The 26,432-nt window shown below is 40.9% G+C and overlaps 1 protein-coding gene across 1 annotated transcript in view; it reads left to right on the top strand.

The window, feature by feature from the left end:
• The window catches only part of GPX7 (glutathione peroxidase 7), a 45,241-nt gene extending 22,308 nt beyond the window's left edge, over window positions 1–22,933 (top strand). Inside the window, exons 2-3 of the mRNA XM_074265918.1 lie at window positions 21,045–21,306; window positions 22,237–22,933. Coding sequence (XP_074122019.1) covers window positions 21,045–21,306; window positions 22,237–22,400 — 426 coding nt within the window. The 3' untranslated portion in view covers window positions 22,401–22,933. The remainder of the gene's footprint in view (window positions 1–21,044; window positions 21,307–22,236) is intronic.
• The last annotated feature ends 3,499 nt before the right edge of the window (window positions 22,934–26,432 follow it).

The following is a 26,432-nucleotide window of genomic DNA, read 5'->3' as shown; positions in this document are numbered from 1 at the left end:
GAAGTATAAATGTGGTCAGTGCCCTATCAATTTTGATACCCTAGGAAAACACTGCAATCACTCCCAAGTTACAGCTCTGGTCTTCAGTTTCATATATGGTGTTCAGGGTACTAATGGGGATAGAATTGTAACTTTATAGTATTAAATTGAAGGGGCAAGGACAACTTGCAAGGGCTACAAACAGTTCTGCCATTGTCCGAGATAAGGGGTAAGTTTGTTTATAATTAGGGCATAAGACAAGATTTTCTTGTCCCACTCAATCTAGACTGAAGCTGCCAAAGTGTGTCAGGAATTTGTGAGAGAAGGAAGGGAGAGCAGATCAGCTTAACAGTTATGAAAATGGTCGTTCTGACTGAGAGTAAGGTAGAAAAACATAATACAAATTTCCTGGTTATTAGGGAGAAATTAAAGACAGAGCATGAGAAGAAAGCATTAGTGACATTCTCCCCCCTCCAAAGATCATTGTTTCATTTTAAAAGTGCACAAAAGAGAATGGAAGGAAGCACAGACCAGCAGGACAGTTTTGAAAGTTAAGTGTAAAATCTGGTGGACTTGGTTCTTTTCAACAATGAGGTGATTCCAATAGACTTGTGATGGAGAGAGCCATCTATACTCAGAGAGAGGACTCAATGTGGATCCCAACATAATATTTTCACCTTTTTGTTGTGTTTGCTTGCTCTTTTTTCTCATTTTCTTTCCTTTTGGATCTGATTTTTCTTGTGTAGCATGATCAGTGTGGAAATATGTTTAGAAGAATTGCACATGTTTAATCTATTTTGGATTACTTGTTGCCTAAGGGATGGGGTGTGAGAGAGGGAGAAAAATTTAGAACTCAAATTTTGCAAAGATGAATGTTGAAAACTATCTTTGCATGTATTATGAAAATAAAAGATTATTAAAAATAAAAAACTGTGCAAGCAGAATGACCTGCTGAATTCAGAGAGCAAGAAAATGGGTCATTAGCCCTTCTTTAAGTTAACCTAGAAATCTATGACAGTGGGACAAGGAAGTATGGGCTGAGTGCAGATCAAGAGCAGAAAAATCATCTCGCAACAAATCAGCCTTAGGCAGCTCCTGGCATCTTCGTTCCATCCTTGCTTCCTCTCCAGCCAGGAGAGGAGAAAGCACAGAACTAAAGGTTCCCACAGGGACAAGGTTGGATATTAGTGTGAGCAAAGGTGCAGAGGTCAGAGTGGATCCCATCTGTTGGAACGTGTTCATTGGTTACATGGTCATTACGCTTTTTTGCTCCCTGTTCCTACCAGGGAGCCTCATCTGCGCCTCCGTCTTCACACTAATGGAACACAGTGAATGCCTCAGTCTGATTCGATTCATTTTTGACAAATATGTGTTTACTAAGTACAAGACACCATACTAGGCACTGGAAATTCAAAGACAAAAATGAGGCTGTCTTTGCCCTCCAGATGCTTACAGCCCCCTGGATGGATAGGATGTTCTCACAGATAAATGGATATAAAAGATATGCAAAGAAATATAAAGTAACTGAATACTAGGGAGCCACAATAAATCAGAAAGAGAAGCTATTTGATGAAGTTGGCACTTGAGCTGAGCTTTGAAGGAAGTGATTAGTTTTTTAGAGGTAGAGGTGAGGCAGGAAGGTATTCAGAGCATGGGAAACAGCCTGGGCAAATACATGAGGTGGGAATGCCATGGATGAGGACCAAACAGCCTAGGCAAATGAAGGGGACAGGTGGGTCAGGAGGCCAAGGAGGATGTTTCTTTTTGCATGGAAAAATATTTATTGTATTCTGTTCTATCTAAATCCCTTTTATAATGGCATGAATGTGGCCCTGGGTACTGGGAGGCTCAGTCATTGGAGCACCAGCTCTTGTGGGTTCAAATATAGCCCTAATGACAGAGTGCCTGCTTCTGGCGCTGAGTACCAGTCCGGCTAAGTGCTGAGAGCCTAATTACCCGACTGGCCTCAGGCAGAGAAATCTTTCAACCACAGTTACTTTCAAAAACCAGCTCTTAAGTCTACAATGGATTTGATATGCAACCATAGTTGGAATATCAGTACAGAAGAATTCATAGAGTCACAGATCTGGAGCTGGGAGGGACCTCAGAGGTCACAGGATCCAAACCTCTGCTGCATACAGATGAAAAAACTTAAGGTGCTGGATTCAGACCAGTCTTCTGATTACGAATCCAGCCAGTGAGGATGCAAAGCCCTTTCAGGTCAGAGCATCCCAAGAGCCATACTCTAGAAGTCATCTAGTTTGACAGATGAAGAAACTGAGTTCCAAACAATGCAAATTCACAAGGTAGTGGCAGGCCCTCAGATTCCAAATGTGATGCTCTCCCCATTGCATTATACTGTTCGAGACTCCAATCCTTGGATCCTGCTGATCCAAAGCTGATTCCCTCTCATGGTTCAGCAGAGGTCAATCTCATATAATAGACCTAGTGACCTCTGTGGAACTCTCTGTACACAGTTGGCACTTAACAAATGTTTTTTTGTTGTGGTTTTTTTTTTTTTTTGTCTTGTATTTGAACACTTGCAGAATTCTAGAATATCAGAGCTTCCATGAAAAATATGTGCAACTTATTTAAAAACCCATGCAAAGCATACCCTGCTTGCTCCAAACTGGGGGATAGCCTGTCCCCGCTGCCTCCTGATCCTCCTTTGTCTCCTGGGTGGCTTGCTGGAGGGGGATGAGCGAAGGCAGGCTATCTCAGCCAGCAACTCCAGAGTTGTCGGTTCCGTGTTGGGTTCCCGCCAGTTTGGCCCCAAGTGAATCTGATTGCTAAACCCAACTTCCTAAGAACCATCCTTCTATTTATGGGTTTGCACAGTCCCCCCAAATTGTGAGGGTCTGCAAAAGGGGGAGGGCTGTTTTCTTTCTCCCAGGATGACCCCGTTCACAGAGAAGCGAGCCGGGTGAAGCAGGAATGAGGTGACCAAGCATCATTTCCATCCATTTCCTCAATAAGAAGTCAACGATTCTTTATGGAGCCCTGGCCGCAAGCCCAGCTCTGTGCGAGTTGCTATGGGTGAGACAGGAGATGGAAAAATCAGAGCACGCCAGAGCTGGATGGGACCTTAGACTATAGAACATAGAATGTTGGGGCCAGGAGGGCCCTCGGGACCTAGGGGGTCAGGGCCGAAAGAAACTTCAGAGCAGATCCTATCACAGCTAAAAATGAACACGAAGCATAGAATGTTGTTAGGACACAAGACATGGAACGCGAAGTTGTGGCTAGAAAAGCACTGAAACCGTGGGAGGACCTTGATGATCTGTGAGCCCCTTGCCTGCCTCATTTTAAAGAGCAAGAAACTGAAGCCCATGGAAGTTAAATGGCTTGTACAGGGTGGCAGAGTGCACAGAGTTCAGATCTCTGTATTCCCTACCAGGTTTGGTCATTCTTTCAACAAGTCTTTTATGTGTGTAAGCCCTATGCTGGATACTATGAGGGAAATCTAGGTAAGATGTGGTCCTTCCTCTCCGTGAGTCCTCAGAGCAGTTAAGTTGGTCAAGCGTTCAATTCACAGTAAAGTGATGGGAGAAGAGAACCATTCATGCAAATGTATAAAGTAAGGAAAGGTCTAGGCAAGGAGAGACAGACTTGTTTGGAACAAAAACTAAGAAGAAGGATTAATTACAGGGGAGCCGGGGAAATCAGGTTGGGAAGGAGAGATTGTCCACACCTAGAAAACAAAAAGGCTGACTTCCAAAGCTCCATCCAGATCTAAGGCTGTGAGACAGACCATGGCCCTTGGAGGTCATGACCATCCAGTTTGTCTGCCCTCAACTGCTAGTCTAACTGGGAAGGATCAGAGAACTCCATTGAGATGCAGGAAATCACTCCAGAGTACACAGGAGGATGGAACGTGAACCAAGACTGGAAATGTCTCATTCCTCTACTAGACAGTAAGCTCCAGGATGGTAGGAACCTCTCCCAGGACTAAACACATAATCATTCAATCAATCCGATCCAATAAATCCAATAAACATTTATTAAGTACCTAGTTAAGCATGGGAGATATGTTTAATAAAAATACAGTTCCTGTCTTGAAGGACCTTACAATCTAAAGGGGGGACAACATATAAAAGAAGGCATAAAAGCAGGTAGGGGGAGAGATGGGACATCAGGAGGTACTCAACACCAGGACATCTTCAGTGTAGCTGAAGCAAGGCTGAGTAGCAGATGCAAAGTGGAGTGAGCTGAAAGTCCATTTAATGCTCTCTTTAAAAGAAGGCATTGGGAGGAGTTTATTATATACCATACCTCCAAAAAGAGGGAAGAGGAGACTGAGGGAAGTAGAATCCATCCAGGCTTGAGTTAGCAGCATGGCAAAATCAGAAGTGATGAGTTTATCCTGGTAAAGGCACCTTGCTCTGTGGAGTTGGAATTGGGAAAACAGCAGATGCAAAGAAGTGTAATTTTGGGTAAATTAGTGAGTGGGTAACTGAATCAATTAGGATATGAATCAATGAATGGGCTAAGAGGGTGCTCCAGGAATGAAAGATGACATGAGCAAAGGTGTAGAAAGGACATCCACACAATCAGAATGACAAAGGGATGATGATGCACGGAAGGAGACTGAAGAATCAGCCAAATTGGTAAGAGTAGAAAGCAGTGGCCCAGAATCCAAGAGCAGGTGATAGTAAATAGTGGCAAAAGTTGCAGAGAGGTAAGGGTGGATGGGCTAAGTGGCACAGTGGGTAGAGTCAGGAAGATTCATCTCTGTGAGTTTAAATCTAAACACTTCCTAGCTGGGTGACTATGAACAAGTCATTTTACTTTGTTTGCCTCAGTTTCCTCATCTGTAAGATGAGATGGAGAAGGAAATGGCCAACCATTCCAGCACCTCTGCCCAGAAAACCCTAAATGGAATCATGAAAAGTCAGAAATGCTTGGAAAAAACTGAACCACAAAAAGGAAGATGAAGACTGAGAAAAAAAATCATTAAATTTGGCATGGGAGAGATCACTGGTGAAGACCTCACAGAAGCATAGTTGGAGGAGATCGATGATCTCTCAGATCCCTTCTAATTCTGAGATCCTATCAGTCTAGTTTCAGTAAAGTAGAAGTTGGAAGCCTGATCTTAGGTGGTTAGGAAGTGAGATATCTATCTATCTGGCTATCTATATCTATATCTATCTATGTATATGTACGTATATCAGCACTCTTTGTGGTAGCAAATAATTGGGAACAAGGTGGGTGTCCATTATTGGAGATGCGGCATTACATTTAGCATACATAGAGCATAGCAAGCACATCATAAGTGGTTCTCAATTCATGACTGAAGATAATGCAATAATATGATACCACAAGAAATGATGAATCTGGGGGATTCTTAGAAAGATGAGAAGACTTGTATGATGTGGCACAGAGCAAAGAAAGTAGCTCAAGGGGACATTATATACCCAGTGACTCCAGTAAAGTAAATGCAACAATACCACAATTCTAAAAAGCAGGTGAATTGGTCCTTGAGAAAAGAAGATAAAATACTTTCTTCCTCTTGGTAGGGAAGTGGGGTAACACAGGTATGGAATGTTGCATCTACTGGCAGATGCTGTGCCTTTGTCGATTATTTTTATTTAAATGTATTTCTTTTGTAATGTAGCAAGATTTGATGATGGGAAAGGAAGTTTATAGGGGATATGTAGAGGAACTGTAAATGATGGGGGAAAATTACCATGAAGTGATTATTAAGTGCTTACCATATGCGCCAGCCCTCCGGAAAGAGGGAAGAGGAGGCTGAGGGAAGTAGTATCCATCAAGGCTTGAGTTAGCAGCATGGTGAAATCAGAAGTGATGAGTTTATCCTGGTAGAGGCACCTTGCTCTGTGGAGTTGGAAAAAGGAAAGCAGCAGATGCAAAGGAAAGAACTTGAGGAACTTGATGAAGACAAGATAAGGCAACCAGCATTTATTAGGCACTTACTATAGGGGAGGCACTGGGCTGAGCAGTGAAGTTACAAATGCAAACAAAAATAGTTAAGTCCATGCCTTCAACTAGGGCCTTCTGTTGAGGAGGGGACAAACTACAGAAGAAAACAGTTTGAGGTGATCTCCCTCAAGAGTCAAGGAGAGGTCTGGGTATGTTTGTACATAGCAGGGAAGGAGAAATCAATCACAAGTATTTATTAAGTGCTTAGTCTGTGGCCAGGCACTTTGCTAAGCTTAGAGAAGTCTGTAGAATGAGAGACTGAAGAAGGAAAAGGAGAGAATGGTTGGGTGAAGTGGTTAGAGCACTGGGCCTGGAATCAGAGAGACCCAGTTCAAATCTGGCTTTTCTAGTTTGTGACCCTGGGCAAATTACTTAATTACTATCTGCTTCAGTTTTCTCAAATGCAAAATTAAGAAAATAACTCTCCTCAGAGTTCTTGTGAGGATCAACTGAGATAATATTTGCAAAGCACTTTACAAACCTATTGTTTTTGTTATTAATTTTGTTATTATTTTGTTATTTATTTGGAACAAAGTCCTGGAAAATACCAAAAAAGGATGGGATTGAGTGCCCAAGGAAAGTGGTTGACCTTGATGAAAAAGGTGGTAATTGGAGATTGTCCATGTAGAAAAGTTTTGAGGTGTAGAGTAAGGGGAGATGAGGGGGCTCATAACAGATGGTCCTTTGATTTTCTCAGCAAAGTAGATGAGGTCAAATACTTTGAGAAGGATTTGGGAGTGATGTAGTGAATCTGCAAGAAAAGTATTGGAATAACTGTAGGAAAGGGAACATGGGTAGAAAGGAAAAACAAGATTGCCATGGAGCAACAGATTTGTGGTAGATGCAGTAATGCCCCCCAAAAGGCCGGTTGAATCACATTAAATGGCTTTACATTTTTGTACACAAATAAATAAAATATCAGTAATCAACAAAATAAAAAAAAGACTCTACTGTGAGTGGGTTTGAGAAAACTTGATGGATTTTACTTGGGTCCTCAATCTCATGCCCTACTATATCCTCCAGGAGTATGTCCTAGTAATCATATCATACTCTTCTCCCCTCTTCAGTCTCTCATCTCTCATTATATTGTCTTCTTCCCTGCCACTATAACCATAAACAGATTTCCCTCAGTCTTGATATATCCTTCCTACCTCCCAGTAAAGAGATGATGAGGAATGTGTACAAAATGAAGCACACATTTTCTGACATGGTAAATGAATTGATTTAGTTTATTTGATTGTACTATCACCAGCTCTAAATCATCCCACTCTGCAGATTCCTCTTCCTTCCAGCCCCCATTTATCTACTATCTTCCACTACAATGTAAGCTCTCTGAAGGAAGGAAGTATTCTGCTTATTTGTATTTGTATCCCAATGTTTGTCCCAATGCTTAACATATAATATATATTTAATAAATGCTCATTCTATCTGTCTTCCACAAACAAGTGCATTATTGTGTATGTAATTCAGGTCATTGAAAAGTAATAGTGATTATAATAAGAATCTCAATACTTTAAAAAGGAAAAAAGATACTAACCTCCAGAGGCAAATTCAACTTCATAGGTCTCACTGAGACTTGGTGGGATAGCATCCTGAGTTAGAATGTCATTCTGGAAGGATATAAATTATCCAAAAGGAGTGAAATAGATAAAAGGGGAGAGGAGTAATATTGTTTATTAACAAGATAAGCTCATTTTGGTTCTCCAGGATCCAAAGTAGAGAATAGTGAAGTTCATTAGGGCCAAGATCAATGGAGGGATAAACAGAGGGAATACTATCATTTACATTTTTTGCAGACCAAAAAGAAAGAAGGTGGAAAGAGAAGAGAGTATAGAAGAATACACCTGATGTGAATGCTATTGCAGTGATGGGGCTTGTGATTATTTGTCTATCAGTTGTCTCTCTTTATCACACAAAGGCAGAACAACTAAGAACATTTACTTTGCCTTCATGCTAATATCATCCATCCTTCAAAAGGTAGAGAAAATGCTTAGAGGAATTGCTGTTTTGGATTTTATTGTGAGCAACAAGGAGAAACTGATTGCTGGGGAGGGAAGGAAGGAAAATGATGGGAAAGTTGGAGGGTTGTTGAACCTAAGAGATTGATGTGGATGCACAGGCTGCTCACTAACCAACTTGGATGTATAAAGGGGGAATACAGGAGAAGAAAGTAAGAACAGAAGGCAGGTACATGACACTCCTATAAGAATATTCCAATCTCTCCAGCTCCTCAGAAGGATTTGAGGCTGGTGAGGTATACTAAGGATAGTTCTCCTCTTATAATGCTTCCATGGAGCCGTGATCTCATCAGTGTATCTCTTTTCAACCTCCTATATTATAATCCATCCAGATCTTGTCAAATGGTATTTACTAGGTGATTGCTGTGTTTTAAGTACTATGCTAAGCTTTGGGACTCTTGTCTCAATGTCTTCCATTAAATGCTCTATACAGAATCCATCCAATGTTCTGGAGGCCTTCTCTTAGGTTTTCATCATTATTCAGATATTCGTGAAAAAGTTGGGCTACACTTGGGGAAGTTAGATGTCAGAGTGCTGGGCCTGCAGTCAGAAAGAGGAATCCAAATTCAGGCTGAGGTGCTTCCTTTTCATGTAAACTGGATAAATTACTTAATCTCTTAATTAGGAATTACTTAATTACAATTACAATTTTAAATGACTTAATTTCCCATAAAATGAGGATACTAATTGCATGCACCTCTCAGGGTCATTGTGAGTATGAAATAATGTATATGTAAAGTGCTTAGCACAGTGCCTGGCACACAGTAGGTGCTACATAAATGTTAATTGTATATTATCATTACCATTATTATTTTTTACTTGGGCTTTCATTTCTTCACCAAGTCCTCATTAAGGATGGGAAGTGACTAAGAATTCTCACAGGTTATGCCAGCAAGGTGCAAGCTCTGTCAGGTTCTACCATGTTGGAAAGGCCCCAAGTATGATCCTAGCAATAGACTGCATCTACTTTCTAAGGACCAGTCCAGCTAAGTACAGAAAGCTTTTTGTCCAGTAAGCTGGAACCAGCAAGTTGTGACCAAAGAAAAATACAAAATGGCGTAGGTTCTTCTATTTCTGTAGTAATGGTGTCAGAGACGTAGAAAAGGGGACATAGGATATATGAATCCCACAATTTTTAAACCATCAATAATGAATAACTTAGATATTCCCTAAATAAGGACTTAAATATTCCCTACACATGATGTCTAATGACCTGCATATTATACTATTGGAAGGAACCAAATTACATGCTCCTTGATCCTTTTTCTGCAAATAGGAAAACACAGGCAACTAAAACTAGCTTAAGGGAAGGAGACAGGCTTTTCACAAAGAGACAAAGAAAAGAGTTAGCAGGGTTGGTTCTATTCCATATCCAAAGAGAACAAAAACCATCATTTCATGAGATATTGTAGTGCTCATGATGGATGTTTGCAATGAGACCACTTTGAAGGTATTTATAGTTTCCATTCCAACATCTGTTGCAGAGAATAAGGAGGTAGATAAATTCTACAAAGAATGCAGTAGGACCCTCCTAATTAAATGAACATATGCTCTAATATTTGAAGATTTCAATGTCACAGTAGAAGGGACAGTACAAAAAAAAGTGTTGGAGGACAAAGTTCAGGAGCAAGAAATGAGAAGGGCCAATCACTGATTATTAATATTTTCTCAAGAAGAGAATTGAAAGGTGTAGGATATGGTGGATATGGAATCACAGATTTTGAGCCAAAAGAGACCTGAGAAGCCATGAGTCTCATTTAACATATGAGGAACCTGAAAATGAGAAATAAATATTAAGTGACTTGCTCAAGGTCATATAGCTAGTAATTGTGCAAAGTAGAAATCTTCCTTTATTCTTTCTTCTGGATCCATTTTAAATGCTGGTTCCTTGTCTCCTTTGTCTCAGAAAATCTTTCATGATTTCCCCAGCTGGAAAGACCTGAACCCTGAATTATATAGAGTAATTAACTATATAATCTTAGCAAGTTGCTTAATTCCTGTTTACTTCAGTTATTTTTTCATCTGTAAGACAAAGATAAAAATAGCACTCACCTCTCAGTGTTGTTGTGAGGCTCAAATGAAATTATATTTGTAAAGCATTTAACACAGTACTTGGTACATAGTAGGTGCTGCATCAATGGAAGCTATTCTCATTATTATTTATTCAGCATACTACACTGCTTCTCATGGAAAATGAAAGTGTTAAATGCTTATAGACAGGAAATGACTGGTTACCAAGGTGAGAGCCTTTTCCAAATCAGCTGCATGTGTAGCTCAATCCATAGATTTATCATAGTAAAATTAACACACCAAAATAAAAATTAACAACAAATAGAAGAAAAGGGGAAGAAAATATTGAGGCAAAAACCAACCTAATCTGTGTAAATAAGCCACCCCCAAATGAGACATGGATAAAAGAAATGGCATTAATACAGATTATTACCATTTCTTAAGGATGCTTAGAATATAAACTAAATATTACATTGAGGATACCAGAAGATCCTAGAAACATATCTCCATCAGCAAATACCTGATCTTCTTGTTAAGGGTAAAGGTTTGATAGTCAAGGACAACAAAGACTTAAAACATATTTGTACAATTCTACAGAAGAAGATGATGGAAGAAATAGAGTATTATTGCCTAATAAAATAGTAAGGAGAGAAAAACAAATTTAAGGAGACAAACTGTATGCCCATCAACTGGGGAATGATAGATTATGGTACATAAACATAGGCAATATTGTATTTTTAAAATTATGAGTACAAAGAATTCAGAAAAACATGGGAAGATTTTAATGAGCTGATCCAGAGCAAATATGACACCGAAGAAGATGGATGCTGAGCTCCTCCAGATGTCTTTGTTTGCAAATGATATTATGCTGATTGCATCTAGTTCTGGGACACTGCTGAGCTTTTTTGCAGATATTCATAATAGCACAAAGTACCTTAGCCTAACTATTCACAAAGGAGTAAAAGAGGTGTAGGATATCTATCGTTTAAAACAGGGGTTCTCAAACTATGGCCTGTGAGCCAGATGCGGCCTGCTGAGGACATTTATGCGGCCCACCAGGTTATGGCAAATGGGCTGAAGGGCAGAGACAGAGTGTGAGCTTTTGTTTTTACTATAGTCCAGCACTCCCACAGTCTGAGGGACAGGGAACTGGCCCCCTACTTAAAAAGTATGAGGACCACTGGTCTAAAAGAAGATATAAGATCACATGGACAATCAACCATTCAACCTAGATAGTGCATCAATACATAAATCTTGGACAGATTTCAGATGGACAATAAACTGGGACCAGAAATGTATAAAAGGAAGAGTGGGCTGGGTTGACTTTGGAAAATTGTGCAATACTTTTAATATCCTCAAGCTTTCTCATGAAACAAAAGCCCACCTTTTTTACATTAATATTCTTCTATGATGCTAAATGGCCATGAATCATAGAATACCACAGTCTCTAAAGAATTAAAATTGCGGGTCACCTAAGACGCAATGGAGAGGACTGTGGGGGACATCAGCATAATAAAACATGTTCACAATGAAGACTTGCACAGAAGAAATGGCATAAAGGATGTCATCAGAGAAAAGGGGCCAGTCATGCAGGCAAAAGTAAAGTAAACCATTGACTATTAGTATTTGTGTTCTATTGCTACACGTAGAATGTCAAGCACAACTACTTCATGCTTTGAGAGTCTGTGATTTAGTCAGAGAGCAATCCTAACCTGCAGTGGCCCAGATTGTAGCCCCTCTGTGTGACTTACTGTGCTTCAGGAACTACTATGTCTGAGACTGAAATCAGCCATAGGCTGAGTCCTTCTGCCTTAGCTACATGGTTCCTGGGAGTCAGTGCAGCCCATCATTAACCCCTCCAACTCCACTGATCGAGCCTTTGAGAGCTCTAGCCTTGAAGAAACCTTGGGAAAAGACTTCAAAGAAAGATCATTGCAAATGTCAAATACTTCTTCACCCTTTCCTCTGGGTTCATTATAAATGCTGGTTCCCTGTCTCCCTCCTCCAAAAAAATCTTTCCTGGTTCCCCCAGTTGGAAAGATTCTCTTCTGATTATACCACTTCATGCCCTCACTATGTAGTTTTCATTTTTCCTTTTGAGTTATGGTCATTTATATACATGTCATGTCTTCTGAGTCATCTTGAACCTCCTTGAAAACAGGGACAGGATTTTATTTGATTCTGCTTCTTTCCCAGTACCTAGCACCAGATCGAGTTCATAATAAAGTTTGTAAGGGTTGAATGAGTGAAAAAAAATTATCTCCTATGGGTCTGGCTTTTAATTTAATACCCATCTATCTCAGGACCACCATGTACAAAGACAATATGATGTAGGAGCAGCATGGGGTTTGGAGTCAGAGGACCTGGACTCCCCCAAGTAAGACAGGGTAGTTCTTGCCCCTCGATGAGCTTTATTTTCCCCAATATGTAAAATGAATTGAACTCTAAAGTCCTCCCCTTCTTTGATATAAGATATGCTCAGATTTCACCTAACTCTGATGGTTCTTGTGCTCAAGTGTATCCTGGGTGCTTCTGTGCTTATCACAATGCTTAATAAATGTTTCTTGCCTAAAAGGGCCCTCCCAGTTCTGAAATTCTGTTCAAATATTCTTTATTCTTCCCAGCTTGCTGTTCTAAAGCTCCTTTTGGCTTGAACACTCTCTTCCTTGTACCTTGACATCTATGTTCTAAGATCCTTTCCAACTCTGACAATATATTTTCTGAGGTCCCTCCCAGTTCTGATGATTCATGCATTCATCTCCTTTCCCATTCGAACGGTCCCCAATTGCCACTTGGTGATAGTCCCTGCAGTCCTGGCTTTCTGGGTTCTAAAGTCCCCACCATCTCCAAAGTCTGGGCTTCGGAGGTCTTCTGCAGTCTGAAGGCTCCGGAGACCCCAGGGGCCCTAATGGTTCTGGGTGCAGAAGCCCCTCCCAACCCCAACCCTGCGTGCTTGAGCTCCCTCCCAGCTGTGCTAGTCCATCTTCTTGGTTCTAATGCCCTTTGTTCTTCAGCCCCTGCCAGGCCTCCAGCCTCCCATCCTATGATGTGGTGCCTGACATTCTTTCCCTGGAAATCCATCCCCCTCTGGGCTAGGCTAAGTCAGCCCCCTGCTTGAAAGCGGAGGCCCCTACCCACCCTGCCCGCCACAGTGACCAGGGCCCCCGGCGGGCAGCTCCCTCCCTCCCTCCCTCTTTCCCGCTAAACCCCGGGAACCAGGAGACCCTTCCAGCTCCCAGGCTGGGCCCCTGCCGCCATCGGAGGGTGCCAGGCCCATAAAGGCTGGGGAGGCCACCAGCGAGGGCTGGGAATGGGGCCCGCCGCGGACCCTAGCACAGAAAAGGGCTTCAGAGCTGAAAGCCGCAGCTGTTGGGGCCTCCCGGCCTGGCTGCCCCGCCCTGGCGGGAAGACAGTCTCCACCCGGGGATGGGAGGGAGGGCGGCTGGGCAGCCTGCCAGGCTCCCCAAGCGCGTAGGCTGGGGAGGCCCCGGCGGGGAGGCGCTGGCTGGGGCCCTCCCGGCCAGCCCGGCCCAGCCAGACGTTTGCAGAGGCCCAGCGCCAAGGCCGCCGCCGCCCCCGCCCCCGCCCCCAAACCCCGGCCCCTCGCCTGAGATGGCTGGGCGGGGAGCCAGACTCAGCCGCTCCCATAAGGCACCGCGGCACTGCGGCATGGGCACGGCCGAGGGGGGGGGGGGGGCACTGCGGCAACTGCAGCTGCTGTTGCTACTCGGCTGCCGGCAGGGTCCGCCACGCCCAAACGCATCATCCCCCTCCCGGGCCAGAGACTAGAACAGCCGGGCTCGGGTCTGCAACAGCTGCCTCGGGGTCCCCTGAGCAGCCGGGCTAAGGGCTGGGGGTGGGGGGAGGGTGTGGGCGATGGGGTCCGCAGGGCTAGGGGGCAGGCGGCGGGGTTCGTGGGCTAGGGTCCGCCACCACTTCAGCCGCGGTTCACCGCCGCCGCACAGGTGGGGTCCGCCCAGTCCCTCTGCAAAGCCTTCTTGGCCCAAGTATCGGCAATGAGTTTATCAAATTAGCTCGTCACCCTAGTCTCCCCCCCACTGGGGCCTGCAGACCCCCAAGACCCCTGGGGCGGGCCCAGCTGGTCCGCTCCGTCACAACGCCCTGATTGGCAGCTGCGGCCAACCGCAGGTGGTGCGCTCCAGGCGTCCTGACGTCAGTGCGGGACCCAGCAGCCCAGGGGCTCTCTTTTATTAATAATTAATAACAGCCCTCCCCCACCCCCTGGCGCTTCCCGGCCCCAAGCGTTATTTTTGCCAGCATTCTTTCATTTGAGCCTCCCTCCAGCCATGTGACTGGGGCGGGCGCCAAGGCCAGCGGGCCAGGGCTCCTGCGCATGCGCCCTGGGCAGGGCCAGCGTGGCAGCTGCTGCCACGGTGGCGGCTGCTGCGGGTAGGCGGCGGCCACTTCCGGGGAAGCTGTCTTCCGGGGGGCGGGGGGCGGGCCCAGTGCAGATGCTGCTGTCACTCTGCGGCCAAGGCCGAGGCCAAGGACGGATGCGCACGCAGCTTTGCTACATTGACACCTGCTGTCTGAGCTAGACAAGCAGGCAGGCCCTAAATGGGAAGAACGCAGGCCTGCAGAAAGCCGCAGCGGGGCAGGCCTAGAGCCACCAGTCACCCCTGCAGTGGCAGCTCAGCCCCCCCCCCCCTCCCGCCTCCGTCTCAGGCAAGGGGGAGGCTGAGCCTAGGGAGGGCCTAGTGCTCATAGCCCTGGAGCTGGGGATGTAATAAAAATAAAAAGCCAGTCCATTTTATACGGGATGAAGCACAGGCCAGAGGGAGGCTACGGCCCCCTCAAAACAAGAGGCAGAAGCAAAACTGGAACTTGGGCCATCTGACTGCAGACCCAGTGCAAGCCTGGGGATTTGTGCAGCAGGGCCAGTCACCCTAAGCCCCCTCTTCTGCTACTGGTGGTTCCTCTCTGAGGCACTGGTTCTTCCTCTGCAAAATGGGACACCTGAAAGCTGCCAGCCTCCGGGAATAAAGTGGTGGGAATAAAAGGAGAGAACCATCTCATATATCCTTAGTTCCCAGTGTAGTTCCCCATCATATAAACCCTTAATAAACGTTTGTTCATTGGTGGTTAATTAAGGCTGAAGAGTAATATACTTTTTTTCAATAATGTTATTATAATATCCCAGAATAATAAAATTAGGAAAGACCTAAGGAGAGCATTCATGTAATACAGGGGGTTTTAATCTAGTATACACTTATGGAGAAATTTCAGGGAGGTCTATGGACTTGGATAGGAATATTTCTCTATATTTTTATTTATATATGCATATATGTTATTATTTAACAAACCCACAATTCTGTGAAATGGTTCACTTTCTTTGCCAAGTCATCAAGGGCATACAGGAATCCCTGGTCTGGTCCAACCTATTTGAACCTCTAAAAACTGGTCATCCAGGTGATACTTGAAGATCGGGAAGGGAAATCTAGGACCTTCCTCCAGAGGTCACCCAAGCCATTTCTCAAAGGGTTTGGAGGGTTTTGTCGTCTCCTAGTCTAAATTTGCATCTCGGCGCCTTCCAGCCATTCCTGATTCTGCCCTGGGAGCTCGATTAAACCAGGCAATGGATCTTCTGGGTTTTGAACTGAGTTCTCTCAATCCCCTTGGCTCTCCAAGCTAAACTTGCCTAGGTCTTTCCACAGATCCTCATATGGGGTGACCCTCACGTGGAATGGACTCAAGGCTCTTCACCAGCTTAGCCATGTAAGGTCATGTAGTTGGATAATATTAGCATCCAAATGGCCACTTACATACCCTAAGCCTTACCTCCTAAGTTATAGACAGGTCGCCATGTGCAGCTGTTGGACAAAATCACGAGGTCCTGCTCTATGGACACGCTCTCTCCTTATAAGGTAAAGTCGAGAAGTTCCCATGACATAGGATAGGGGAAGCAATTTAAAACCAACTGTGCCTGAATGTGCGCTATTATTATTCCTTTCTGACAGATAAGGAAAGCAAAGCCAAACATAAAAAAAGAAGGAAGCACCACCCAAGCCATCTTTGTGATTGGGTGGAGGTCAGATTTTGGCTCTGCCCCAGAGGTCTGACCTTTTTCTCTCTTCCTTCTTGGAAGAGTAACACATGGAGAAGACTTCCCAACCCTGAAGGATGTTCCTGAGAATGAAGAATTTATTTTTTTTAATGGAAGAAGCATAGAAACAGAGAGAGATCCTAACGTGGTTGGTCTAGAGGCTTGGACTGGACTAGAGGTTCTCACTTGTTCCTCCCAAGCTGATTCGGGAGATAGCCTGAAAGTCCAAAAGCATGCAGATTTTGTGGATAGACTTGTGCTTCTGCACAAGATGTTTGTCCCATACACAGAAACATGTTTATGTACTTGAATAGGTGTGTTCTAAGGACGTGGACATCTGTGCTTGTGTAGGTGTGGTCATGTTCCCACACATGGTTCTCTGTTTATAGGTGTCTGTGTACGGCATGAGTGGCAGTGTGACATGGTGGACAGAGCTCTCCTTGGAGAGCTAATAGAGTGTTTATCTGACAGTCAGCAGTGTTTGTAGGACTATAGTAAAGTCAGAGGATCTCAAGATTATAACTACATCTTTCCTAAAAGTTAGGGGAATATATATATATTACTGTCAAGGCTATGAGACCTTAGGGTTATTGACAGATTATTTATCTGACAATCACTAATATTTGTCCTAGGGTCAGGGGTCTCAGGATTATTGGGATAGTTCCCTAGAAGTTGTACCCCATCAATTGTGCCACTGAACTGACAGTATACTGGCACAGATCTAGTTCAATATCAGTCAATCAAAAAGCATTTATCAAACACATACTATGCTCCAGTCCCTCTGCTAGACCTCCAAACCATCCCTTCTTTCTAACTTCCCTCTTGCTGACAAAGACACTCTCACCCTTCCAGGTGCCCAGGCTCATAGCCTTCTCAAACAAGATGCTCCATTTCCCAACTCTGCATTTTCATGGGTTGTCCACCATGTCTGAATTCTTTACCCTTTACTGACTCCTAGCTTTCTCAAGTTTTTTTCTAAAATCTCTCCTGCAGAAAGCCTTTTCTTATTTCCCTAGATATTGCTGTCTTTGGAGATTATCTCCAATTTCTCAAATGTAGGCTTTGTTTATAGTAACCAAACATTTATTATGTATCAGACTTTGTGCTAAACTATAGGTATACAAAGAAAGTAAAAATAATTCCTGCCCTCAATGAACATGCAATTTAATGCAGGGAGATGATAAGCAAACTATTTCCACACAGGAAACATATATAGAAATTGGAGATAATCTCAGAGGGAAGGCCCTCACATTTAACCAGGAATTAAGAAAGACTTCTTGCAGAAAGTAAGATTTTTTCAAGGCAATCTGGGGTTAAGTGACTTATCCAAAACCACATAGCTTTGTGTCTGAGGCTAATTTTCAGCCTCCTAACTCTATTCGCTTTGCCCCCTAGCTGCCCCACTCTGTTTTTTAGGTGAAACTTAAAGGAAGTCAGGAAAGGCAGGAAGTGGAAATGAGTATTCCAGGCATTCGGGACAGCCAGGAAAAACACTCAGAATACAGAGATGGGACCTTGTTTGAGAAACAGCAAAGGGACCAATGTCACTGGAATTTAGAGTACAGAGAAAAAGTAAGGTATAAGAAAACTGGTAAGATAGGGCTGAGCTATAAAAGTCTATGAAACCCAATCAGAAGATTTGATCTTGGAGACAATGAGTCACTGGATTTTAATAAGGAGTTACAAGTAAGATCTGTACTTTAGGATGATCACTCAGATGGGTGAGAGGGATAGGGATGAATGGAAAGAAGCTGGAGGGAGGGAAGCCAGTCAAAAGGCTTTTGAAAAATTCTAAGCATGAGATGATAAAGGACTGCACCAGGTTGATGGCAATGTCAAAGGTGGGGTGTAGGAAAGATGTTGAGAAAGTTAGAATCAACAGGACTTGTAATAATTGGGGGCTTGAGAGAAAATGAGGAGTCAAGGATAACCCCAGGTTGTGAGTCTGAAAGACTGGGAGCATAATATCCTTAATAGTGATGGGAAATTCAGATATGAGGGGAGCATTTGGAGTAAAAGGTGAATCCTATTTTAGACATATTGAATTTAAGGTGTCTATGAAACATTTGATTGGAAATATCCACTAGGTAACTTGTGAAATGATATAAATGTTCAGAAGAGAAAGTAGGATTAAGGGTTATTTGCATAGAGATGATAAATTCCTTATAGATATACACACATATGACTGGATCTGTGATATGTGATGAGATAATACGTAAAATGAGATGATATTTATAAAGCATTTTATAAAATTTAAACCCCTATATAAATGCCAATGTATAATGGCATTTATGATATAATGGGATAAATGGTATAAAATATGTATAATTTTCATGTACATGTGTATGGATAAATATCATACCTACATCTGTGTGTCTACCTACATGTTTTTAATTAGTAAATTATCATTTCATATTGAATCTCATCCTTGGATGTATTATATCATATATATCATATATATTATTTTATAATTATGTTATCTATTACATATAATATTATTACATATTATATAATATTATTATATTATATATATTATATACTATATTATATTAACCACTTAGATATAATGTTCCATAGAGGGCCTGAATCTTAATTAATATATACTTATGACTTGATCTGTGATAAATATGAGATAATACATAAAATGAGATCATATTTATAAAGCATTTTATAATCTTAGTTAACATATACTTATAACTGGATCTATAATATATATAATGATATAATATATAAAATGAGATATGTATAAAGCATTTTATAAAACTTAAAGCCTCATATAAATAACAATTATACATATGTTCATATATCTGTGTGTGGATTAATACCATACCTACATCTTTGTGTCCACCTATATGTTTTTATTAGTAAATTATTATTTGATATTGTATCTCATTCTTAGATATATCTGTCTTATTAATCACTTAGATATAATGTTCCATAAAGACAGGGCCTGAATCTTAATTAATATATACTTATGACTGGATCTGTGATATATTTAATGAGATAAAACATAAAATGAGATCATATTTATAAAGCATTTTATAATCTTCGTTAACATATACTTATAACTGGATCTATAATATATATATAATGAGATAATATATAAAATGAGATGATATTTATAAAGCACTTTATAAAATTTAAAACCTATATAAATGCCAATGTATAATGGCATTTATGACATAATGGTATAAATGTATAAAATATGTATCATTTTCATGTACATGTGTATGGATAAATACCATACTTACATCTGCAGGTCCACCTACATGTTTTTATTAGTAAATTATCAATTGATATTATATCTCAGTCTTAGATATATCTGTGTCTTATTAACCACCTAGATATGATGTTCCACAAAGATAGGGCCTGAATCTTAATTAATATATCTTAATTAATATATACTTATGACTGGATCTGTGATATATTTAATGAGAAATATTTATATATAATATATTTATATATATTTAATGAGGTCATATTTATAAAACATTTTATAATCTTAGTTAATATATACTTATAACTGGATCTATAATACATATAATGAGATAATATATAAAATGAGATATGTATAAAGCATTTTATAAAACGTAAAGCCTCCTATAAATAACAATTATACATATGTTCATATATATATATATGTGTGTGTGTGTGTGTGTGTGTGTGTGTGTGCGTGTGTATGTGGATTAATACTATACCTACATCTTTGTGTCCACCTATATGTTTTTATTAGTAAATTATTATTTGATATTGTATCTCATTCTTAGATATATCTGTCTTATTAATCACTTAGATATAATGTTCCATAAAGACAGGGCCTGAATCTTAATTAATATATCCTTATGACTGGATCTGTGATATATTTAATGAGATAAAACATAAAATGAGATCATATTTATAAAGCATTTTAAAATCTTAGTTAACATATAATTATAACTGGATCTATAATATATATATAAAATGAGATAATATATAAAATGAGATGATATTTATAAAGCACTTTATAAAATTTAAAACTCTATATAAATGCCAATGTATAATGGCATTTATGACATAATGGTATAAATGTATAAAATATGTATCATTTTCATGTACATGTGTATGGATAAATACCATACCTACATATTTATGTCCACCTACATGTTTTTTTAGTAAATTATCTTTTGATATTGTATTTAATATTGTATTTTCACATACTTAGATACATTTGTGTCTTATTAGCCACCTAGATATTATGTTCTATAAAAGTAGAGCTTGAATCTTAGTTAATATATACTTATGATTGGATCTGTGATAAATATAATGAGATAATACATAAAATGAGATCATATTTATAAAGCATTTTATAAAATTTAAAGCCCCATATAAGGAACAATGATTATACATATTTTCATGTATATGTGTGTGGATAAATACCATACCTACATCTTCGGGTCAACCTACCTATTTTTATTAGTAAATTATCATTTGATATTATATCTCATTCTTAGATATATCTGTCTTATTAACCACCTAGATTATAATGTTCCACAAAGACAGGGCCTAAATCTTAATTAATATATACTTATGACTGGATCTGTGATATATTTAATGAGATAATACATAAAATGAGATCACATTTATAAAGCATTTTATAAAACTTAAAGCTTCATGTAAGTGACAATTATTATACATATGTTCATGTATATATGTGTGGATAAATACCATACCTACATCTGTGTGTACACCTACATGTTTTTATTAGTAAATTATCATTTGATATTGTCTCAGCCTTAGATGTATCTGTGTCTTATTAATCTACTAGATTCCATAAAAATAGGGCCTGAATCTTAAATTATGTGTCCCCCTTGATGCCCAGGAGAAGGCTCTGTGACAAGATGACCAGTTAGAAAATGTTGTTTGTCATTGCTTTCATACATGTGTCTGTGCTTATGATTCCATGTGAAACTATAGTTCTTTTTGCATGTTTGCTTAGTCACTCAATTCTGTGGTGTGTGTCAATCAATCAACAAGAATTTGTCCTCCTTCCTCAGGTGTCACTGGTTGTTAACGTGGCCAGTGAGTGTGGCTACACGGACCAGCATTACCGAGCCCTTCAGCAGCTGCAGCGGGACCTGGGACCACACCATTTCAACGTGCTTGCCTTTCCCTGCAACCAGTTTGGGCAGCAGGAGCCAGACACCAACAAGGAGATTGAAAACTTTGCACGGAAGACTTATGGAGTTTCTTTCCCCATGTTCAGCAAGATCGCTGTCCGTGGTACTGGGGCCAATGCTGCCTTCAAATATCTAATTGGTAAGCTATGTCCCTAAGGAGCTCAGGACCCATCTAGCCATCCTAGCAAATGGTGTCTCAGATTTCTCTGGTTCCTCTTATTCAAGGCAATCCCAAGAGTGTTTATAAAACCTCTGCCACATACTGGCTCTATAACTCTGGCAAGTCCCCCTCAGTGCTTTGGGCAACCTAGGGAGACAAGTACTTAATAAATGCTTGTTGGATTAATAAATTGAGTTTATCTGTAAATATACTGTAAATAAAAAAGGTCAGATTTGAACTCATGAAGAAGAGTCTTCCAGACTACAATCTCAGTGCCACCTTGCTGTCCCAGTACAAAGAATACCAGACTTAGAATCAGGAGACTTGAGTTCAAATCCCCAACTATGTGATCATGGACAATCCTGTCACTTCTTTAATGGTAACACTTGAACTGCCCACCTCAAAGGCTTGTATTGAGGAAAGCACATTATAAACCATGAACATTTCAGAAATAGAAGCTCATAACACTCTCTCTTACTCCCCACTCTCACCAGCTAAAAATAAAGGGGGAAACCCCAAATCATATATTTGGAAGGAGCCTCAAAAGCCATATAATTCAAATGGTATCTGACTTGGAATCTTTTCTAAAGCATCCCTTGAATGTGGCCACTCTCACTATTAAGGCAATGCTCTCAGGAAAGAATCAGAAAGACACTGAGGGGTCAGTGACTGGAAACAGAATGGTTTATGGTATTATTCTTCTCAGGACATAGAATACTTTTTCACAGGTTCAGAGTTAGAGGGATGAATGCTAATGGGGAAATTTCAGGAGTGGAGGAAACAGGAAGTAATCAAAGTAAGGAGATAGAAGGTCCTATCCATGGAAAATAGGAAACCCTTCTGTCCCCTCTTCCCCTACCTGAAGATCTACCTGATTTCTTGTATTTTCTTATCTTCCTTTTTACCCAGAATCCTCAGGGGAAGAGCCAACTTGGAATTTCTGGAAGTACTTAGTCGCCCCGAATGGAAAAGTGGTGGGAGCCTGGGACTCAACTGTATCAGTAGAAGAAATTCGACCCAAGATCCACGAGCTCGTGGGGAAGCTCATCGTGGGGAAGAAGGAAGAATTATAATCATTCTTGACTTCACAGTGTCAAATGTGAATGCCAAATGTGAATGTCAGATTTTTTTTTTCTTACAGGTGCCTTTCAGGAATAGATTATTCCTTCCTTGTTCTTTAAGCCCATGGTTTTAGAGATATATTCTACTTTTAATCTAGACAGAGCCAATAAGAACTTGAGACCAATAAGAACTCAGCAGCTTATAAGAATTTGTGGCTACTAATATCTCAGAATCTCTTCCAAGTAATGCTGTGGGACCAATAAATGCTCAATAGCCTATAAGAAACTTGTAACCAATAAGGTTTCAGCAGCCAATAAGAACTTGTGACCAATAAAAATTCTTTATCGCTCTATAAGAAGTTGTGGCTACTGAGATCTTAGTAACTAATAAGGATTCAGAAGCCTTTACAAACATCTGGTCAATCAGAAGACAAGAGGTAATAGTTACTTGGAGCCAATAAGAATTCCTCATTAGCCTATGAGAATTTGCAGTTATTAAGTTCTGAGAAATTAGTGATCAATAAAGATTCATCATTCTATAAGAACTTGTAGCTATTGAAATCTCAGTAAACTATAAAAACTGGAGGCCAATAAGGACTCAGAAACAAGAAATAATAAGCTCTCAGTAGCCAATAATAACTCACTCATGAACAAAAGGAACATATAGCCAATAAGAACTCTTTGACCAATCAAACCTCACTAACCAATAAAAATTGTAGTCAATAGAAATTCACAATCAAAAGGAACTAACCAACTAGTCAGAATTCTCTGCCAAGAAGAAGTTACCATCAACTTCAAAATGTCTGTATGAACAGGTCTGGGAGTAAGTGCCAGAGAAAGTGGGGAAGAGATAATGAAAGAGCCTAGTGCCTATGGGAGGAGAAAGGAGAGGGAAAAAGAGGGGTGAAGGACCCTGATAAATAACAACTATGGAAGCCCCAGGATGATTCTTACTATTAGAAAACCAAAGTGGAAGTAAGGAATCCTGGTGCTAATCCCAATTATGGGACCAACACAACTTCCCTCTCTGATCTTGCATAAATTGCTTCCTTTCTCTGGATTTCATTTTCCCCACTTGTACATGGGGCCTGGTTGAACTAGATGGTCTCTGATGCTCCTTCTGCTCTTAACATCCCAAGGGTTCTTAATGGTCTCTCCTTACCATTCTCTGCTATGAGACCATTGTGACTATGAAGCTAATCTTTCCCCCCAGGACTTTGCTCATCACAACTCTCTTTATATCAGGGTCTAGAAAGTAGGGTAAGGAGCTGGTCTGCCCCACTGGGATCCAATTCACAATGTTCCACCTATTAGTCACAACATGTTACAGTGGAGGGAAGGGGGACCCTGGAGACCATGTAGTTCAAGCCCCCAGAATCTCCTCAGACCTTCTGAATTCAAAGGACCCTCAGAGACCATCAGAAACTGAATAAAAGTCACTAAAGGGGCTCCTGTAGGTTTTTAAATATACTTTACCTACACCCTCTCATTGGATCTGGTCCAAACTATACCTGAACATGAATCCCCTCTCATGCCTTGACCAAAGTCACACAGCAAATCAGATAGAGCCAGAAGTAGCCCCCAGACTTCCTGTTTGGGCACCGGCCTAACCCTGACCACCTTTTACCAGCTCAGTTACTGAGGAGCAAAGCTGATTCATTAGCATGTTAGCATCTCCTTTGTTGCCATTTTAGAGGAGAAAGAGCAGGAGGAAACTGGGGGGGAGAGTGAAAAGAGATTTGGGCCGGGTCATAGTGAGTTAGGGAGGGAGAGAAAGGTCTATCAACTCCTAATCTCCCACACCGCCCTTCCTAATCCCTTAACAATAAGCTAAATGCTACCTGTGCGTAGCCATGGTCACACTGACTGTGTCCAGAGCAGAGGGCCCCCCTCCTGACTGTGGGGCCCAGCTCTTTCTTGGTGCTGATTTTACCCTCAATGATGACTCACCTCATGTATGCAAACACATCCATTTTGATAATAAAGGCCTGTGGAAAACAAAACCAGCCAACAGCTCTTGAGTTCTGGGAAATACAAAGGAGAAAAACTGACCACAAACCCAGCCTTTCAAAGGGAGGTAGGGCACCAGGTGAAAAGTGTCAGAACTATTAGAGATTTCCAAAAATAAGCCCATCAAATGGCAGTGCTTCGAATGACCTTAGATTGTAGAGCATAGAATAATAGGACACAAAATGTTAGGATTGGGAATGTAAAAGTTAGAACACAGAATATGAGAATTGAGAATTACCTTAGAGCATTAGAATATAGGATGTTGAACATAAAATGTAACTTTAGAGGAAGTATGTAGTATTAGAAGATAGAATATTACAGTTGCAAATGACCTTAAAATATAAAATGTTAGAACATAAAATAATTAGGACTGGAGGTAACCTTATTACCTAGAATGTTAGAGAACATTAGTGTTGTAAATGACTTCAGGACCTAGAATACTAGAACATAAGTATAAAATGTTATAACTGAAGGTAAACTTAGAATATTGACAAAGAATATTATCATTAGAACATGTAACATTAAAACATAGGATGGTAAGATTGGAAATAACCTTATAATATACAAAATGTTAGAACACAGAATTTTAGAGCTGTAATAAGGCTTAGGAACCGGAACTTTAAAACATGGATATTATACCATAAATTGTTAGAGCTGTAAATGACTTTAAAATATTAGACTTGGAAGGGACCTTGAGCACAGAATGTTAGCATATAAAATTTGATAGCTGGGAGGGACCTTAGAATAGACTTAAAACAAAATATTAGAACATAGAGTCCAATTCTAGCAGGGAAAACCAAAGCATATCGAGGTAATGTGATTTCTGTAGAATGTTATTGGCAGACTTGGGAATAGATCTTCAAGTTATGTTCTTTTTACCACATCATGCTTCTTTTCTGTCTTTCTTCTTCCTCTTCCAGTAAATGAATGACCCTGGGAACTAATTGGCCAAGGTGATGCTTTCTGCAAAGTCCCATATTTTCCTTCTGTTTGTCCTTTGTCTCTCTCCCCTTTCGGTTTCTGCTATCCAACCATAGCCCTTCTTCCCGCCACCCCCACGTCCCCTACTTGGCTTTCCCCACCAGATGCCCTCCTGAAATTCCCTTCTCTTCATAGTTAAAGGTTTTCTGGTGGTCTCTTTCCCAAGCATCTTGAGATTTTATTCCCAATTTCCTGTGTAGCCTGAGATTAAATAAGAGGATTAGCTAGATGATTTCTAAAGTTCCATCTAGATCTGACATTCTGTGAAATCTTCCCTAATTTTTATGGTGTCTGATTGGTGCCTGAGTGGGGGAACAAGTCTTTTTGTGGCGTGAGAACCATTGAAATCCTACCAGTCCTTCCCTGAAGGGCTAGGTTCCACTGTGCCAGAGGACAGCCCCGATTGCTGCCAAAGCCCTTGTGAACAAGGCAAGGAGACTTCGTTAGTATGGTACAAGACTGTGCTGTCCCATTATTTCTCACAGCACTTCACCCTGGGGACAAGCTGAAATATTTTCACCTTGAGGAATGACCCTTGATATGGCTCAGGAAGAGGTGCATGAATCTCACATCAAGTCTGGAAATGATTCACTAATGCTTTAGAGGTCCCCTCTCAGGTTTTGTTATGTATTGGGTTGAGGTGATGGAGAGAGAGGGATGTTGCTCAGATCAGTAGGATGCTGGCACAGAACACTATGGGTCAAGACTTCCATGAGACTCCTGACTGAATAATTTTTTAAATACCTTAAAAGGTAGATTGACTTGTCCATGCTCACACAAGTGTAGAATGAAAGTCACTAACCAATGTATGTAGCCCCAAGGTAACTCTACTCTAACATGTCCAAGAAATAACTTCTATCTGAAGAATTTCAGAGAGGGAGAAGCCATTCCAGAGATGGCCAATTCCACTTTTAGACCATTTTTATTATTTACAACATTCTTTCTGACATAATGCTTAAATTTATTTTTTTGTGTGTGATTCTCCCTTCATCCTCATTTACCCTTTAGAGTCAAGCAAAGCAAGTTTAATCATACACACACACACACACACAC

Source organism: Sminthopsis crassicaudata, chromosome 4, assembly GCF_048593235.1.
Source record: "Sminthopsis crassicaudata isolate SCR6 chromosome 4, ASM4859323v1, whole genome shotgun sequence".
NCBI classification, from domain to species: Eukaryota; Metazoa; Chordata; class Mammalia; order Dasyuromorphia; family Dasyuridae; genus Sminthopsis; species Sminthopsis crassicaudata.
Note: the sequence above shows the minus strand (reverse complement) of the source record. Positions and strands in the feature narration are given on the sequence as shown.